Source organism: Ailuropoda melanoleuca, chromosome 14, assembly GCF_002007445.2.
Source record: "Ailuropoda melanoleuca isolate Jingjing chromosome 14, ASM200744v2, whole genome shotgun sequence".
Classification (NCBI taxonomy): domain Eukaryota; kingdom Metazoa; phylum Chordata; class Mammalia; order Carnivora; family Ursidae; genus Ailuropoda; species Ailuropoda melanoleuca.
In genome coordinates this window covers 11,521,026-11,541,128 of record NC_048231.1, presented here as the reverse complement: position 1 = coordinate 11,541,128, position 20,103 = coordinate 11,521,026, and the positions used below count along the sequence as shown (strand labels likewise).

At 49.5% G+C, this 20,103-nt stretch overlaps 1 protein-coding gene across 3 annotated transcripts in view; it reads left to right on the top strand.

The window, feature by feature from the left end:
• SLC8A3 (solute carrier family 8 member A3) overlaps positions 1-20,103 on the top strand; it is a 135,673-nt gene that overhangs the window by 99,226 nt on the left and 16,344 nt on the right. Inside the window, exon 3 of one of the 3 annotated variants that reach the window (XM_011222069.3) lies at positions 17,619-17,725. The exons of the other annotated variants lie outside the window; for them this stretch is intronic. Within the exon in view, the coding sequence (XP_011220371.1) occupies positions 17,619-17,725 (107 nt within the window). The remainder of the gene's footprint in view (positions 1-17,618; positions 17,726-20,103) is intronic. 3 annotated transcript variants of the gene reach the window in all.

Here is a 20,103-nt window from a genome sequence, read left to right as displayed (position 1 = left end):
CTGGTCTAAGCATCTCCAAACTCCAACATCATGATGTCATTCCTCTGCCCAGGTCCATTTTCTGTCTCTGGACTTGATTGATAAAGAAACCATTGGTGGAAGGCTCCAGGAGCTCAGGCTGTGGCTGGGCAGCAGAATGAACAATTTTCAACAGTCATTCTTCTTTATCTCTCCTTTCCTTAAGAACCTTTATTGGGCATTGCCTGTCTTCTTGGGGCACCTCCAGATGATGGAACGCGCAGGTAAGGGTTCTTGGAGAGCACTAGCTCACTGGGAGCACTCCCCAGCTGGATCCACCCATCCTCATCGCTGAGCTCCATCTTTCCCTTCAGGCTGTCCTCCCCCTTCCCTCTCTGCCATCACCATGGCAACACAGTGGTGTAAAAGATAAAAGAGCTAAGGCATCTAAATATAATCTGAGTCTCAACACTTCCAGCATGGAGCCTAAAACCTAGGGGGTGACAGCTAGAAGCATCCAAAGGATGAGTGGCAGCCAGAAGGGAGGATGAGTCAATGGAAGGGTTGAGGATAGAAGAGAAGGGCAGGGAACAGTGATTTACTGAGCCTGCTGCCTGTGTCTTCTCATTTCGGCTGCACACCACCCGATGTGGATGCTATCATCTCCGTGTTACTGCTGAAGACACAGCAGCTCAAAGAGCTTAGGAAGTTGGCCAAGGTCACACAGCTGTAAGCATTAGAGCTAAGACTTTAACTCAAGTGTCTGGGATCCCAGAGTTTATGTGTTTTTTCTGCCATATCACATATACAGATGCAGGTGAGAGAGCTTGCTGGGGATACTGGACTTTTGGGGACGGTCATATAACCAAGCTGAGGGCAGAACTCCACTAAATCATTGGCTGAGATTGACTTTAGTGTGATGGAAACCGGGAAGAGGGGGAGATATATGGCTTCTACCCAAGCAGCCCCTAGGTGTTCCTTGAGTGCCGAGGGGAACAAGAGGGAGTGTTGGTGAGACAACATTTTCTAGGTGCATGATGACACAGAGTGGGAGTGGGAGGCCGTTACTATGTCCTAAAATGGAACTTAAACCGGTACAACAAAGGGCATGATTAGAAGCCGTAAGCCAGAGAATGCTCATTGTGACTCACACCATCGCTCATTCCCTCATTCAGTCATTCCACAGATATTTTTATTATGCACCAGACATGTGCTCAACGCTGGAGATACGGACACAATTAAAACAAGTACAGCCCCCGCCCTCGTGGAGCTCAGGACTGGGGGGAAGACAAATAAGGAAATTATTACACACTTGATTGATTTTTTACAACTGTGACGTGGATAATGAGTACGTAACAGACGAACATCACCTCCCTGATGCTAGGGAAATACAGAAGCTCTTACAAGTGAGGAAAACCCCCTTGATCAATTTTAAAGGGGATGTGCATTTTCAAGGTGAGCAGGGAGGCTATCCTGGTAGCTTAGCCTTGACGATGGGCCTATGTGGTCAGCACACCCTGCAGACCCATTCCCTGCCTTGTACCTTCATTAGAATCATGAAGTCCATACAAACAAGGCTTTTGAAACTCCACAAACTAGACCCAGATGAAATCTGACAGCAAGGAAATGTATCACATCTTCTTCCTACAGCCCTTAGTATCACTGGCGTGAAACTGAGTGTGTAGTGTGTAGACAAGATGAGTCAAGCTATAGTATTGGCTCCTCAGGGCTCGTGGGAGCAGCACTGGGAAATGCCTGTGAATTTCAGCAAGGGCAGGAGGGGAGGGAGAAGGCATCTGAGTGAATGTCTGTGGATCCAAAGCCTTTCCAAACTACCTGCAAGGCAGCCAAGCTGGGGGCTGCTGTATGAATGAGTTAGAATTAGATAATATAATGTGTGTGGAGCCCTTTAGCTCTTCAGAGAAATGCTGTCTAAATACATAGTGTTCGCATCAAAGATAATGATACAGTACTCTATTTATAGTGCTCGGCTCCCTACCTGCCAGCTCTTTCCCAGGGATGTGGTGCAGATGAATGGGCAAGATCTGGAGAATGTGCTTTGAAATCCTTGATTAAAGGCCCTCCGGGCAGATGTAGAATTTTACATGTATTCTATTACTGTCACCGTCGTTGTGTTTTCTTTGATAGCCCCAGAGTGTCACCGCCTTCTGTTCCAGGTGAACAGCTCTGCCTGACTGTTGCAAGCCCCGAATGTCACCGGGGAGGCAGCAGCCCACAGATGTGGAGTATAAACACACATGTCTTTAACTGAGGGCTCCAGAGGTGTTCCGGGCTGGCTGCTGTCAGCTGGCCCTCACCTCTCTGGAAGCCAGGCTTTCCACTGCCAGGACAGAAGTGTGTGCATGTCGTGCTCGAAATGAGTATTGACTGCAAACCTTCTGGCCCTGAACAGGGTTGAGAGGTGGCCATTGGAGGAAGAGTAGATGTGTAATGAAAGGGACACAGACTCTCTTCCACCGCCAAGCCCAGTTAGGCCACCCAGCCAGGTCCATAGAGCGAGGGAGCGCAGTCGGGAGAAGTCCCTGAAGTGGGGGCAGGGTAGAAAAGGAACTTGAGAGATCGGCACTGAGTGGGACTACAGACTCACATTCTTACATCTCTGGTGAAAGAAAAGGGTGGGGATGGGGGCTTGTCTGTCAAGAAGAACAGCCAGGATCAGGCTTGTGGAAGTGAATTCAGATGCTGCCTCCACTCCCTCGACCTCTCGTGGAGAACTTCTCCCAGGTTGAGGAGCCTTCACTTAGGCAAACTGGTACCATTGCTTCCTCCATGCAGACCTCCATGGCAATTAAACAGGACCCTTGAGGGTGTCTCTTCCTGAAAGATGGGATGGGATGAAACCAGGCAAACGAACAGCCCCGTCGGCCGCCCTGTGCGCTCCTGGCCCGGGGAACACAAAGAACAGCGCTGGTCGGTGGGCAAGGTTACCCTCTGAAAGGCATGCGGCCAACACTGGGCAGCAGGTGCCGCGGAAGGAAGATCTCCATGGGCAGAGAGACTTCCCAAGACAGGTGAAGGTCACTGTGCCGTGCTGTGAAATGAGGAGTGGTGTTGCGGAGTTGCGAGCCCTCTCCAGGCATGCCCCTTTGTCTGAAATTGTTCCTTAGGCCAACCACGGAGTTCAGAAAATGCCCTGCCTGGTCCCACACTGGCCCTTGCCAAACCCCCAACCATCTCGCCCTCTTCTGACCTGATCCTGGAGACTAGGGAAGGAGGAATCCTTTCACTGGTGGCTCTGGTTATTACTTAAACAAGTGGACCATCCCTGAATTCAGTGACATTTTGGACTGCTTATTACATGCCAGTTCCCTGCTACAAGTTTTACTTCATTGTCTCAATCCTCTCAAAAACCCGACGAGGCAGGTTTTATTCTTACACCCATTTCAGACAAGATAGCGGAGACTCATAGAGATGAAGTAATTTGCCAAAAATCCTAAAACTCTTCCACCCTGAATCCAGATATCTCTGACCACAGGGCTCATGCTCTGAACCACTAATGACAGCATGAATAATGATTTTCATGGCATCAGTCACCGGAGGGAACCATGGAGAATACACTTAAATGAAGCCATGACTGAAGATTGACATGACAGCAGAGCCAGGTTCTAGCTAAGGTGACTCCTTTTGTGCATGTGTTGAAGGCCAGCAAGGGAGTCTGGACTTGTTTGGGAGGGGAAAAGAGAGGGATTAAAGTGACCTTTTCATAAAAGTAGCCCAGGGGCGCCTGGGTGGCTCAGTCAGCTAAGCATCCGACTCTTGATTTTTGGATCAGGTAGTGATCTCAGGGTCGTGGATCAAACCCCACGTTAGCTGTGCACTGGGTGTGGAGCTTGCTTGAGATTCTCTTTCCCTCTCCCTCTGCCCCTCCTCCCCCCCAAAAAAGAGTAGCCCAGTCCCTGGGCTCTAGAGGGAGTTGAGTGGCGTGGGCAAGAATGGAGTCAGGGCGACCCGCCACTGCTCTGCTGCAGCCCTCGGACCAGTGTAAGGTTCTGCAGTCAGTCCCCGGCTCAAATTCTGGCTCCCCCACTCGGTAGTACTCATTCAGTCCCTGAACCAACCTAGCGGGGACCCTCTGTGTGCCAGAGAAAGTTCAGGTGCTGGTAAGTGAGGTAGTCACAGTCTCTGTCCTCATGGAGCTTGTATTAGGTTGGGGGAAACAGACTGCGCACAGATAAATAAATAAACACACAAACAAGAGAAAAACCAACCAGGGTGATGGATAGCAGCTGGAGTCCCATCACACTGAGTGGACAAGGGCGTAACACGTAAGCTGAGACATTTTAAAGAGGGCCTGGTCTTAAGACTCTCTGGAGGAGGAAAACTCCAGGCAGAGGCCACAGCTGTTGTAGAGGCCCCAAGGCAGGAATGAGGTTGATGGATTTGAGGAAGCTGAAGGCAAATACAGCTGGGACAGAGCTACCTACTGCCTTCCTCCTTCTGGAGAAGAGTGGTAGAAGGTGAGGGGTGGGGAAGCCAGGCTGAGGTTTTGCAGGCTTGATCAGTTTCTCATTGTGGTTTTGGAGCCTGAAGCCCAGCAGTTGGTTGCCTGGGAACCTATTTGAAATGCAAATTCTTGGGCCTCACCCAGACGTCCTGAAGCAGAAACTCTGGGGATGGAGGCGTCTGGGCGAGATTGAGTTCGCTAATATTTCAGAACTCCTGGGCTAGATTATGCAATTTTAATTTTACTCTTAAGTAGAAGGGGAACTTACTGAGGGTTTAAGGAGGGAAGTGGCATGTTATAATTTTCTTTAACAAACTTTTAAAAAGTTTATTCTGGCTGTAGAGAGGAGAACGGACTGCAACAGGGCAAGGGGAATGGAAGCAGGGAGCTGGGTTGGGGGGCTATTGTAAAGGTCCCAGCCACATGTGACAATGGTTTGAGTAGGGCGGTATGACAGAGAGGAGAGGTGGACCAGAACTGACAAGGTCAGGGAGGCAGAAACAAGGGCCACAGAGAGCTGGCTGCCATCTGTCCAGAGCACAGCTCAAAGGCGATGTTCTCAGAGAAGACATGCCACCCTCCCCCAGTCCCTCCCTATTGTCTAAAAATAGGGAACATTGCGGAGATCCGGCCTGTCCCACAGGGCGGGTGCTTCCTCAGCTGCAGAAGGACAGGTGAGGGAGAGCAGTGACAAAGGGATGGACTCTGTGAGGCTGCGGAAGTGGGCTGGCTTCCTGGAAGGCTACAGTCGTTAGCTCTGGAGAGAGAGGTAGGAGCCCGGCTGACAGCGCACGGGCGCTCTCTCTCTCTCTCTCTCTCTCTCTCTCTCTCTCTCACACACACACACACACACACAAACACACACACACACACAGGCTTACTGAGTTGAATGAGACCTGCGGTTTCCAAAAGCAAGGGTTGTGTTTTTCTGCTCATATCATTACCCACAAAAACCCCCGAGAGAAATAAGGCCTCTTGCCCTTCTTACATAAGCTCAGAGAGAGTGGATGACCCGGGGAAGGCAGTAAGTTAAGCCACAGAACTCAGACTCCAGTCTTCAGCTTCCTGACATCCTCTGTCACACCGGAAGGCACCAGATGACAGCTGGAGTGGATGAGGGTTAGGGTGAGGTGAGTCAAGGTTGGGTCCTGTCTGTATTTAAAATTGTGATATTTTGTGCATCATAGATTGTTGTATTAATTCTGACTTTTAAGAATATTGCATTAAAATATTGCTTATCTGGATTACTGAGTTGTTTGGTGTACCCTTAAATTTTCCACCTTATGCCTCACTTGCCTCACCCTGGTCCTGGCCCTGGATCCGTTACTCTCTATTCTGTATCAGTTTCTTCCATTGACCATCGACAGAATGTCAGAGCTGTAAACACAAAGCAAACAGGATTTTTAGCCCGCTCACCCTTGCGAAAATCTCAGCTTCTACCTTTAGACCGTATTCTCCAAGTTTGCCTACTACGCTCCTGCCAAGCTCACCAAGTCGTGTGAAACTAGCAGTAGGCTAGGTTGTCACATTGGAGGGGACACAGTGCTCAGCGCTCCTGCAGCGGAGATGGGGCTACGACTCAGGCGCTCTGGCTCCAACCGCTGACAGCCTTGGCCCCGTTTTGCCCCTGGGTGGTACAAAACAGGAATTTGCCATTTGGCTGGTAGAAGGCAAGAACTGGAAAACAGTTCATTCAGAAGGCTTCCAGATAGAAATCGTTGACAACTCCTTTGGGACCCACAACACAGTACACTTGAATGGTGACAATGACTGCCAGTGACCCCTATGCTGTTTTCTCACCCAGAGCCGCTGCTGCATTGCACAACCCCAGGGGGCGGCATTCCTGTTGACTTGTGTGTGGACAGAGCCCACTGTTGCTCAGTGCCGCAGCTCTGCCTTAGTTTAGTTCCTGACTGATTCAGTCAAGAAAACGTCTGTAGAATAAGGTAATCTTCCATGTAGTTAAGTCTCTAATTGAAGGATTTTCTCCACCCAGCCCAGGGACAGGAATCTTTCCTGAACTTGCCATTCACCGGGACCTCTAGAAATTATCCACCAGCAGTATGGGCCTTATAAGGGCTCTAGGGGGCAGGGGATTAAGGTGGAAGGACGAGCTTTGACAATGTTTGACTCAGGTCCCTAGGAGCCGGTGCCTCTCTCTTCCTAATTATTAGAAGGTTTTTCTTGTACCTGGAGTTTCACGCCCATACAATATAGTCTTTTCTCCTTTCTGCTTAGATCACCGTCATTCTTAAAAAATGAGATACCCAGGGGCCCCCAGGTGGCTCAGGCGGTTGAGCATCTGACTCTTAATTTGACTCAGGTCATGGTCTCGGGGTTGTGGAATCAAGCCCTGTGTCAGGCTCCACGCTCAGTGCCGTCTGCTTGGAACTCTCTCCTTCTCCCTCTGCTCCTCCCCCAACTTGCGTGCGCACGCACGCTTGCTCTCTCTCTCTGAAGTATATAAATAAAATATAAAGAGAAAAAAAAATGAAATGCCCACCAGAGAAGGAAAACAAGACAGAGAGACCCAACATCTCCAAAGCTGTGAATCAGATAACCAGCCACTTGTTCTCTTCAGTGCTGGGAGCGCACTGTTAAATAAAATGATTTTATAGATGATTCTCATCACTCTTCCAGGAGGGGATTTATCGACTTCAGGGTACAGCAGCCATTTGTTCCCAGACCATTGGTAGGTTGGTTGGTTGGTTGGTTTTGCTTCCCCTCTTGACTTAGAAGCAAGTGTGAGAGAATTAAAGCTGTGAATCGTCCTCCCTTTCCCAGACCCCACTCAATGAAGGAGAGGCAGGGCAAACGTGAGACCCATGTAGGGCTAGAAATAACTGAGTCACACGGAGAGCCATACCCGCACAGTTCCACTGCTCTAGGGATTGGAAATTGAATTCCCCTTTGAGAATAACTGGGCAAGGCCCTTACCGAGATTACTTTCCAGGCCGGATTCTCCCGCTTACCTAGAGTGGACCTTCCCAACCCGCACTCCACCCATACCCCTCCTCACACCCATACACACAACCAGGAGTATGAAGCCCTCCCCACCGTAAGGCAGCAAAGAGGGAGAGGAATCTGAACCACAGCTTAAAGCGATGACAGCACTCTTCTCCTGACAGAGAAATTGTGATTGGACAATGCATGAGCACATTAATTTTCCACGTGTGTGAGCACACACGTACCAACACACACTGCTGTCTTTGCGTGGTGGCCGTGAGAAATAGCATGTGCAAACCAAGACTGATGTGAGCTGCCTGCATGCAAGTTGATTCCCTCTATCGTGGTAATAAATTTCCTAGAGCTTGCTATTACACCCTACTGCATGGAAATTCCACACAAGCAAAGGGAAGCAGCAAAAGGGATGTTTTTCTGTCCATGTTCACATCACAAGGCAATAAGCTTCATGAGAGCAGGAACAGACTTCTGATATATGATGAGTGCGTGTGTTACCCGGGTGGTGAGTTGTGGAATTCCTTGGTCCTTGTCTTCTCCAAGGAAAGAGTTCAGTCGAGAGACTTGATAGAGTTAAAGTAGCAAAGGTGCTTTATTTAGCAAAGAAGGACTGCATTGCAGGGAGGAGAGGAACGGCTGACGGAGGGAGGACGGAGGACGGGAGGCCAGAGGGAGGACGGAGGACGGGAGGCCGCCGGCTGAGCTTCTCATTGTTATTTGCTGGGGGTAAATTTGGTCTCCTCCCTCCCACCCTGTTGTCATTGCTCCACCCATGAATGCGCCTTGGTTTCTTCCCCTCTAACCTTTTGTGCAAGTTTCCCTTGTCATCTGCCCTCCAGCTGCCTAAGCACAGCCCACGGAGTGGGGGTGGGGGGCCCAACCTCCATGCAAATGGTACTATAATGATATTATAAGAGCCTTGGGGTTACTAGCGGATAAGGTCTTTCTTAAATGCGCATGCTCCGAAGCTGGGGCCGTCTCTGTAGCCCCTGTCTTCTGCTTCTTGGTCTGTGCTAAACTGCAAAAAGGGTTGGTCTAAGAGAGATGGGGCGGTCTCTGGGTGGAGACCCCCGGCGGGGGGTGGTCCCTGGCACTGTCCATGACTTATCCTCCTTTCTCCCCTCTGGCTCCTGTCTATCTAACTGCCTACTCTAACAGGTGAAGAATGGGTGGATGGATAAATCAGGGACCACATATCCAGTAAGCACTGAAGAGGAACCAAAGAAAGAGATGGAGGCAAGACATATTCTGAGCCCTTGAACTATAGCCTAGCCCAGGAGGCAAGAGAATGATGTGTGAAGGCGGCATGTTCTGCATGGGGTGGTGCCTGATCAGTTGAGTGCAGCGGTCAGGTCAGGAGCCCAGCGTGGGCTGGAGATGCAGGAACATCCTCCCGACCTAGGTGGTACCTAGGTTCTAGGTGAATGGAGTAAGGGGGACCTGGACAGGTAGAGAGGAGGGCAGACTATCCCAGACCCTTTAGCAGGGCTTACAGGGGCCTTTATGTCCTTGACCCTGCCTTCTCCACTAACTCAACTATTCCCCCTTCCCCCATCTCTCTTGGTGCTCTAGCCAAACTGAACTCATTTCATCACCTTGAAGCCACCATGTATTTTTTTCACCATCAAGCCTTGCCCAGGGCATCCCCTCTCTCCGGGAGACTCTTTCTCTTCCTTGTGGCCAAACCAACTTGACTCCTCATTCAGGCTTCTGCTGAACTATCCCTTCCTCTGGTGAGGTTTCCCTGATTTTATTCTAGACCATGGGCCTCCTCAGCTCTGTTCTTCCCCTATCATCACACTTTCCTGTAATTACTTGATTAATTATCTGCCTCCCCACTACAGAGGAGACCCTTTGAAGTCAGAAATTCTTGCTTGGGAATCATGACTGCCGTGCATTGGGTGCTTAATAAACACTTGCTGAATGAAGTATTTTATTATGCAGTTTGATGCGGTTTCATGAAGTCGTTTCATGACGCAGTATTATCATTATGAAGGGGTGGATGGGTGGATGGATGGATGGGTGGGTGGGTGGATGGGTGGAAGGAGTGATGGACGGGGGAAGGAAGGGAGAGAGGGAGGGAAGAAGGAAGGTCTCCAGGTGAGCAGAAGTATGGCAGGCTTTGAGCATAATGAGGAAAATTGAAGTGTAGCATTTGTGTAGGTAAGTGTGAAAAGATTAAGTCAAGAGATGAGTGGATGGATGGATGGATGGATGGACAGACATTACAGAGAGCTTCCACTTCCTGGGATGAAAGGTTCAGTCTTTATCCTAGGAAACAATGGGGAGAATACAAATTTGTAATTTTAAAATATTTTCTACCTTGTAGAGCTGCCCTGCAAATTATGACAGCCTTTAAGAGGGAGGGTGCCTATTTTAGAAGACTGCGTTTCTAAGAAATAAAAATCCCCTCACTTTGCCCTGACCTTTGGGAAACAGGGAGAGTGGCCCCTTTGGGGTTGTTGGTACCCCTTTGCCTCTGACCCTATCCTGAAGCCTACATCTGTAGTCACACAGTCACGTGAGATGGACTTTTCCCTTCAGCCACAATTAAGGAGCTCTCCAGGGAGTGGGAAAGTGGGTATTTGGGAGAGCAAATTTGGGAGAGCCACAGTGCCCAGGTATGAGCCCAGACATTCCAGAGTGGACAGAATGACCACCAAGACCTCAAACATGTGTGCATGTCTGCCCATGGACAGGCCCAGCAGTCAGGTCTTAACTGACAGTGGAGACACAATGTTCCTACATTTTGCTTAGGGGAAGCCATATCTTTGTGGGTACAGCTACTCCTGGCTATGAAGAAGCTGCAAGCAGCAGAGGGCTTATCAGCAGGGTCCAGAGTGGATGCCAAAGCAGCAAAGATCGCGTGCACGCTCCTTCGTACACACCCAACCACCCCTCCCTCCCTGTTCATCCTCCCATCCACCTGACCACCACCCTGCCGCCACCCCCGCCCCCCCGCCCCCCCCCACCGCCCCCAAGTTGCAGAGAACTCTTCAGTGAAATCCATCTCTCTGCCTCAGCCTGGCCCATATTCCTGTTTGTTCCTGCATGTGTGTGGAATAGTGAGTGAATCACACAAGCGTCTGCCAAGCAGGGCTACTGCTTACAGTTGTGCAGGTTGTGCACTGCATAAAAACCCTTGAGTGGAAAGCTAAAAATCCAGCCAGTTCTTTCCATGCCAGGCCCAGCATCCTGATGCGTTGCTGTGTGAGCCAGGGAGAGGCACCCTGTCCTTGCCAGCTGTGCATCTCCAGGGCTGTATCTTTTCTCAACTTTGCACAAAGGTGTTATGTAGCCCGGCAGTGGCCCTGCCATCAGGACAAAGTATTCTGATTATGAAATAGATACAGCAAGACAGTTTCAAGAGATCATTTGGCTCAGTTCCTGATGTTGTAAAATAAACAAGCCTCCCATATTAGTTGTCTATTGCTGTGTAACTAGTTGTCGTAAACTTAGAGGCTTAACACAATGTCCATTTATTATCTCACAGTTCTGTAGCTCAGAAGTTCAGGTGTGGTGTGGCTAAGTTCTCTGCGCAGGCTGGAGTCAGGGCTGGATTGGGCTCCTGTCTGGAAGCTGTGAGGTATATCAGCTTTTAAATTCATTCAGGTGGTTGGCGGCACCCAATTTCTTGTGGTGTTAAGCCGGAAGGCCCCATTCCTTGCTGTCTGTCCTTCAGGGACCGCTCTGCTGCTAGAGGCTGCCTGCATTCCTGCTCACGGGACACCCTTCATCTTTAAGCCAGAAACAGTGTGTTGAGTCCTTCTCAGGGTTCAAATCTCTGGCTTCCCCTTCTTCTTGGGCCAGAGGACGCTCTCTGCTTTTAAGGGCCCAAGTGCTCTCTTGCCCACCCACGTTCCTTTTAAAAGCCAAATCTTTGAGTCTTCTTCTAAAGGCTTGTTTGGATAAACACATTCATACCTTACTTTATCAGAGAGTTACCCATTTTGAGGAAACACTAGCATGGGTAAAATCATTTGTAAATCAATCAGAACCATCTTTTGTCATCCTAAACTCTCTTAAACATTTGAATAGAGTCTGATGCTGTCAGTGGGTGCTGGAACTGGCTCCTTCTAGTTCGTGAGAACAGATTGTTAAATGTTTAGGAATTTTGCAAGTTGGTGATTAAAACTTAGTAGCTTGAAATTGACTACAGTGGGAGTATTTACACTATGGAAGGCATATACCCTAAATCAGAGTTCCTCCCCACCCCAGATTGCTGGTTTACCAGTATACCACTGGGTGCAGACCTTTATAGGTCATCTACTTGGCTTTCTGTAGCGTGCAGGAATCTTCTTCATAGCCATTTTCATGCATGCTCATCATCCTACTTTTTAATACCACCAGGAACCGGGCAGCCACTCCCTTATAAGCCAGTTCATCTTACTGGTCATGGTCGAGCAGAAGTCTGCCAATGGCCTCAGTGCTTCGGAAGCAGCGTTTGTGACAGCCGCAGGACCGTGGAGGAGTGTCATCCTCTGCAACGGACATCTGTCCCGTGGGTCCTTCTATCAGATCTCACCTAGAAACATGGTCTTTAGAGCCACACTGAGTTCACATCCCAACTCTGCCACTTATTTAGCTGTGACCTTGGGCATGGCTCTTGACTTGACTGGGCTTCTGGTTCCTCATCTATAAATTAGAGACAAAACTAGTATCTACCTCATTGGTTGTGGTGAAGGTTCAGTGAGATAATACACACAGAGAGAACAGCACCTTGCCTGGCAGGTTGCTAACTCACCGGTGCGTTGTAAGGATGGAATTACTTAATATACAAAAAGTGTCTGAAGAGCGCAGTGCCTGGCGCAAGGTAAGCACTGTATAAATAGTAGCAAATTCATTTGCAACATGGTTTGCAGACCCTTCACCATACTAGTCAGTCACCCTACTCTGGGTGCACTCCAATTTCCCCCTCAAAATGCAGGGTCAGAGTGGACCTACTGACTCCAGCCTGTGGCTGAAATGCTAGCCTTTGATTCGGCCTCCTTCTCCCTGCCGCACCCTGGCGTTGGAGCAGCTGTCTGATTTTCCCTAAGTGTTTCATAGCATCAGAGAGACTTCTCCAAGGAGTCTTGAGCCCTAGGCCAACCGCGTGGGTGTATCCTGGCTGCTGGTTAGAAACGCAGGACCTCAGGCAGGCCCCAGACCCACCGAATCAGAATCTGCATTTTAACAAGATCCCAGGGGGACATATGTACATCAAAGTTTGAGGAGCACTGTTTTGGGGGAACTTATGGACACCTATTTTCAAGAGGAAATCATTTAGGGCATCCTAAACCTTTTCATGAGACAAGGAACCTCTCCCCTAGACCTTGGTAAGGGTGGGGGGAGTGTCCGTGTTGGGCTGTCAGGGTGCGGTTGGGGGTGGGAGGGGCTTTGTGCCCTGAATCAGGGCCCGGAACCTGCCAGGGGAAGATCAGGGGTCTGCTGGTGCTTAATAAAAAAGACTGAAAGGGGGTGCCTGGGTGGCTCAGTCGTTAAGCGTCTGCCTTCGGCTCAGGACATGATTCCGGAGTGTTGGGATCGAGCCCCATATCAGGCTCCTCCGCTGGGAGCCTGCTTCTTCCTTTCCCACTCCCCCTGCTTGTGTTCCCTCTCTCGCTGGCTGGCTGTCTCTCTTGTCAAATAAATAAAATCTTTAAAAAAATAAAAAATTAAAAAGACTGAAAAAACCCAACACGGAGATGTGAGGCTTCTGCAAGCTCCCGCGGGAAGGCTAGCAGCTCCGTCTCCTGCTCCATCCTGCAGCTCTGGGTCAAGGGAGCTCGGCGAACATTAGCTGGCCTGGAGCAGCCGGGATCCATTTAGAAACGATGAGAAAGAACCCTTCTTGATATGGTGAAGAGTCATTTAGTAGAAATCCGAAGGGAAGAAGTCACCAAATGAGAGATTATTTGGAGATTCCTTCTAGCAAGGGAGGGCCCAAGGGTTGGGAGGCCGCCTACTCACAACACGGTGCAGAGACACAGCCACTTACCACCTGAATTTCTTACCTGCTGCCTGCATTTCAGTGGGAGAATTCTGTGCTTCCTCACAGGCACAGCTCAGGAATGGCATCCAGAGTTTGTCCACCTGCTTGTATAAAATAAGCTGTAGGAGTCATAGGGACTTGTGCTAAAATCCCAGCTCTGCTGCGTGCTAGCTGTGTGACTCTGGGCAAGTTACTTAGCCTCTCTGAGAACCTGTTTTCTCATCTTTAAAGTGTGAGTAATAATACCTATGTTATATGGCTGAAGTAAGGATGAAATAAGAAAGCTCTCATGGTGTTGAGAAGGTAAATGTATATATTATCTTAGATTCCTTCCTGGTGTAAAGCCAAATCCACAGGGCCCTCCTCCAATGTAGTATTCAACCATTAAACAAATAAACGCTGCTTCCTCTCCCTTTCACCCAAAGGGAACTCAGTGGCTTAAGAGCACGTTTCCCTTTGCAGTATCCTGAGGACGAGAGGCCTGTTTGGAATTGGGTGTCCTCAGTGCAAAGGAATGTTCTGAGAGGCTAGCCAGGCAGACCAGAAACGGTTTCCTGATCCCTTCTGGCTTGTTGGTGGGAGAGCTCCTAGGAGCGTCTTTTCCAAGACGCACAGCCCATCTTAGCTGGGAACACTGCAGGCTTTGGCCCCTCCCTCAGGAGAAGGGGGGGAGGAGAAGTGAGGCAGGTCAACACCCTGCCTCGGGATGGTTCAAAACCCCCAGCCAAGCTCCAAGAATTCAATCCCGGCTTGTTGGAGAGCTCTCCCGTAGACAGACAAATGGAGTGGGCCAATCAAGTGAGGGTGTGACTGGATGACATCGGGCTTCTGGGCTCTTTGTCCCACTGGGACTCCATAGGGGTTCTATCAGAATAGCCTTCAAAAAAATGCTTTCTTGTTGTTCCTAATGGCTTTTTGTTGCAAAAAGGCAGATGTGTTCTCAGGTGTGTTAGACATTCACCTTCAGTCCCTCACAAGCCACCGTCAAGGGCCTCCTCCACGCGGGGCACTAGGACTGTGGCAAGTGAGACAGGTTCCCTGTCGTCATGGCACTTACATTCCAGTGTGGAGAGACGGACTATAAACAAGGAAGTTAATAAACCAGCCAGCTACCTTCAGGCTGTGATTGGTGCACTGAAGGGATGGAGCAGATGGAACATGATGGAAGGTGACCCGTGGTGGGGAAGTAGAGACGGTGGGCAGGAAAGAGACCCAAGGAGGTAATGTGGCCTTGGAAGGCCTCTCCTAGGGGTGATGCTTGTGTGGAGACCCAAAGGATGAGGATAGCACAGACCCAGGCACAGAGCACAAGCAAGGATGGTGCCTTAAGTGGGAAGGGGCTTGATTTAAGGAACAGAAAGAAAGACCAGTGTGTCTGGAACTCCCAAGCAAGGGGAGAATGGAATCAGCAAGGTCACCAGCGGCGGGATTATGTAAGATCCTATAGGCCATGGTAAGGACTCTACATTTTTTTCCAATGATAGTGGTGGTATGGGACTTGGATTGCATTTTTAATAGACAGCCTGGGTCATTACTGGGGGAAGGAATTGAAGGAGGGGGCAAAGGCAGGAATATCTCTTAGAAGGTTATTTACCAAGTCCAAAGGAGAGGCAATGGTGTTTTGATCGAGGTCTTGGTAGCAGAGGGAAAGATGGCAGCAAATTACATGTATTAGGGTTGGGGTGGGGTTGAGGGGAAGGGTGAGGAAAAGGAAGGAATCAGCAGTGATTCCTGGTTTGGATAGACCATGTTGCTGTTGGCTGAAATGAGGAAGAGCAAATTTGGAAAGAGAACTCAAGACCTGGCTGGTGACTCTCACTTAATTTAAATGTTCTTGTGGCTTCCTTTGTGGCTTGAGCAGAACTGAGGACTTAACGAGGTTTTCAAGAGCTGGAAGGGAAGGGATCCTCTAGTTTCCAGGCAGGGTCCACACAGAGGTGATGCCTTCCCCATGACTAATCCCAGCAAGGGAGTCTGACACCCCACCTCTCCACTCATTACACCCTCCCGCCAGCGATTCCAGCCAACTAACCTCAGTTCCTCGTGCCACTACTGTCTGTCCTCATTTCCCTGTCTTCCACTGAGTTATCCGTGGCATTTCTTATTCTCTTTATCTGTTCACTAAAACTCGCAAGCACAAGTCACACTACGTGTGAGGATGTGGTCTGTCCCGCCCAGAGCTTGTTGCTGACCGAGAGCCAAGGCCGGATTTTGAAAAAACATGAATTGTTATCTACGCTCTCACCCGTAACATTACAAGCCCCTCTCCTAACCTGTTTGGGACAGATCACCCTGCACTAGCCAGTCCTTTCTTGACCTGACGTCTGTTTCCAGCCTGTACCCCCTCTTGGGCCACCAGTTCTATGTATTGATCTCCCCTTATTTTCTGACTTAATGACTGGAGATGGTAAGATTCCCTTATATAATACTCTCAAGCCACCCGATCAGGGTACAATTACTCTTTGTAATCACGGTTGCTGTTTATTGAACTTACAAGGGAACGTGCACCCCACCAAGCGCGTCACGTGCGCGCGCTCATGTAAGAACGCTCTGAACCAGATTTTCGTACTCTGCCCTACAAATGAGACTTGAAGAACTTGAGCAGGTTGCCCCAGGTCACCCAGCTAGTGAGAGGTGGAGGCTGGATCTGACCCCAAGTCCTCGGTCTCCAGTACCAGTGCCGCTGCTCTCCAGGAAGAAAGGCCAGAGAGGCCTTTCAGAGGCGGCGCACTCGTGCTTTCTGTGCTGGCGAGCCAGCTTTTTCTGTGATGGCAGTGGGTGTGGCACGTGAGGACAGTTTGGAGTCCTTGATTTTGAAGCTGTGGACTGGCGGGGGCCGGGGTGTATTAGTAGCCGCTATTCATTCACTTCGGGAGCCACAGGCCCACATTTGGTTCTCTAGGTTCAAGAGTGTATGCAAGGAAGCTCTGGAGGCGTCCAACACTCTTAACAGTGACCTGGGGACACTCGGGAGAGCAGACAGGTTGTCCCGAGTCAGAATGTAAAGATAGTCCCACTTTACATATATATATATCATATATATATATATAAAGGCAGGTACTGAAGGCCTCAGCCTCCTCTACAAAGGGCAGGCCTGGGGCCACCCACGTCTGAGAAGGTGCATGCCCATGGGCAGCTGGACAGGGCTGCTGCGTGCGTCCCTAAGTCCCACTGCTGAGGGGAGACTCAGCTCCGTGCACACCCCTCCAGCAGTGTCCCACAGCCTCTGCGAGAGGCCTCAACTGGAGTCTGGTCCTGAAATGTCCCCATTATTAAGCAAAGGTTGGAAGAGGCCCAGGTCTATCTTTGTTTTTAAAGTTCCTAGTAAAAGAAAAGAAGGAAGGAAGGAAGGAAGGAAGGAAGGAAGGAAGGAAGGAAGGAAAGACGAAGGAAGGGAGGGAGGGAGGGAGGAGGGAAGAAGGAAAGGAAAGAAAAAATGGAAATCGGGACTACTAAAATTGGTTTATATTTTTCATTGTTTAACAAAGCACCTTTTAACATAAAGATCATGTAATTGTGCTGGTCACAAGGTCCTTGTAGGATTTGTAAGGGAACTGTGACTCAGAGCGCCCTAGAGTGCCTGTGATCCTGTCCGTGCACCCCTGTGGCTGCAGGGCTCACTTGGAAGTAGCTCGTAGCTTCTGAAGCCCGATGTGAGTTACCAGAATGTGTGACGTGAGCTGCAGGGCCCTCCTGGCTTCCCCCGTGGTAGCTGCTGCCACAGAGCAAGGGAAAAGTCCTTCTATGTCCAGGCAAGACTCCCACAGGCCAACGGGCCCCCCATACATGTCTTTTCTATAACATAAGCCTTTCAGACCAACACCAGCTGATTTCAAAAGTCAAAAAATTAAAAAAAAAAATTCTCGCTATCCCCAAAGCCGGAAGGAGAAGGAAGCAAACATTACAGAGGGCCTAAAATGATGGAGCCATTATATGTATATGATTTCGTTGCTCTCGCAACCTCCCTGGGATGGTGTAAGCATTATTGAACCTGTTCGTGTATCAGTTACATTATTTGTCCAAGGTCACGGAGCATATCCAAGATTAGAACCCAGAACCTTTGCCTTTCCAGCCTTCGCGTCTGACTGTGCCACGAAGCCACACAAAGCCTAAGAGGAGCCCAGGGAGCCCAGAAGGGGGGCACACTTGGACCTTTCTGGATCTTGTCACTGTTTCCTACTCTTCCTGCTCCTCCTCCTGGCTGGCTTGCCCCCCACACCAATCTGCTCCTTGCTTATGATTCTTATTTTCCATCCACAGCCAAACAATTCACATCAAGGTAATTGATGATGAGGCGTATGAGAAAAACAAGAATTACTTCATTGAGATGATGGGCCCCCGCATGGTGGATATGAGTTTTCAGAAAGGTGTAGTACCCTGTCCTCCACACTAACGCTAACATTCTTCTCTCCTCTCCTCTTCTGGTTCTTCCTTTCTCCAGTCTGTTTGTCTTCTCTTCCCCTTTCTTCTGCCTCTCTAGTCCACGTCCCCTTGTTTTCTTTCTTGTTCTCTCGTTTCCTTTCTTTCCACCTCTCCCCTCTCTTCTCTCTGATCCCAGCTGTGCCCTAACACCTGCCAGCCTGTCACATGGTATCCGTAAGAGGGATGTTCAGGAGTCAATTTTTGTGGGATGGAGAAATGGATATGGGAAAAACACACAGTGGCGGAGAGAGAGAGAGCGGGAGAGTCAGCCCGAGCCCAGAGTATCATATATGGGGCTCTCTGCTTCTCCTGGATGGCTTTCCAGGAAAGAAAAAGACCACCCAGCACAGCACCAGGCAGGAGGGCCGCAATGGGAACTGGCCTAGGTGCTCAGCACAGATTCCCATGGGGCAGCTATTCTCAGGGCTAAGCTTCTAGTCCCCAGACATTGGCAATCAATGTATTTGGATTTGGGTTCTATTTGTGGTTCATCCCATTCCCGAGAGCAGGCCTTAGGAGCCATCTTTTCTGCCATAATCCTGCTAACAAAGTGTGTTTCTCTTGTGACCTTGATTGAGCTGAAAGTATAGGTTTGAGTTTGAGGTCTCGGTCACAGACCTACCTGCTGGACTCTGTTTTCCCTGCAAAGAACATCTAGGTGTGATGGCAGAGAGTTAGAATGGTGGGAGAGGGGATTCTGACTTGAGTGGAAGCTTTCCCACGAGGTCACAGGATTTCTCAGAGTAGAGGGAGCATTTGCCCTCAACGGAAATGACCCCACACACCCCAGACTTACGACAGGAAAGTCAGAATATCCTCTTCTGGACAGACCATCTGTGTCCAGGGGAGCCGCCAGGATTCGGGGGCAACGTTCCTTCCCTGGCAGGGCCATCAGTCATGTCCCTCAGGCCAAGCCCTTGGCCACAGAGCCCCCATTCCTAACCCACAGCAGAGTCCCTTCAGGGGAAAAACTGCCAGGCTCACAGCTCCTGGGTAGCCCCAGGTTCCGTATCAAGAGCCTAGGGAGAAGTTCCTAGAAAATTCTTCTTGACAGGCGTTTAGCTTTGTCTTTTGTCTACTGAGCAAGGTATGTAAAGGTGTCCAAAAATAGTGCCAAAAGGGTAACCAAAAGTGTACTTGTGCAACACACACACAAAACACAAATGCACAGCAAATCTTGTGTCCAGCAAACCACCTCAGATCAGGCTACCACTGTGCAGATAGCAAAGCTGAACGTGACTTCAGAAGGGAAGAGGGGCATCAGAGGCTCTCGTTAGACATTTTAGGTTATTGTTTCTTAGCACCTCTTTGCCCTTTAGAGAGCATTTAGGTCCCAGGCCAAAGACAAAGCAAGAAGAAAATACCAATCATGGCTCACTACTGGGACCTGCCAACCCCACTGTGGTTCCATGAAGGACCAAGATGGGGATCATCCAGGCCCCCATAGCAACCTCTCCAGTGACAGTTGACCTGAGCCAGCCTCATGCCAGTCTCTAGAGGGGAGTGATTTTCAAAGAGACTTTGCTTCCCTGGATGATTTGTTTTTAAAAGACACAATTCTTTGTTGAGATGCCCAGAAACGAACAGAAACCTCCTTCACCGTTTTCCCCAGGCCCCAGATAATCAGCATTGAAGGAAGCCAGCCTTGGGACATATCAGCCCTATGGGATAGAAGGACAGAGGTGATTTAGAATTTGATGACGTATCATTTTCTTTACATTTTCCTAGGAGTGCATCAGCTGTAAATATGAAAGGAGTCCTGTATCATATCGCGGTTAATACATACTTATTTTAGTTCCCACCGCCGAAGCCCCGAGATCAAGAATGATGAATATACTAGAATTCTGCCTTCCGTTCTCTCTCTTTCTCTCTCTCTCTCATTTCCCTTGCTCATAAATACTTTGCTTTTAAAGTTTTCTTTATGAGGCTCACAAAAGAAGTGAGTGCAGACACAGGAAGGGAAACAAGCCCCGAGCTAGGTATTATTGGCATATTTCCTGTTGGAGAAAGACCCCGCTTCCCGAAGAAATGCCAGTTACCATGTGACACCCAATGGAATGTGCTGCCCAACTCACTTCCTACTAACCATCGGCCGGATCTAAACTGACTCTTCCCCACCAGAAACCCCATGTCCTTCCCCTTTCCCTCCTGTCCTCCTGGAACCCTTCCTTTGCCCACTTTTCCTTGCCTCCTGGCTCCCTTTCCTTCACACCCATAAGGAAGCTATGACCAAGGAGACAAGAAAAGCTGAGACCGTTTTTTATATGAGAAAAATACAATCCACCATAGTCCTGTCAAATGCCACCACGGCGGGACCGGGCTG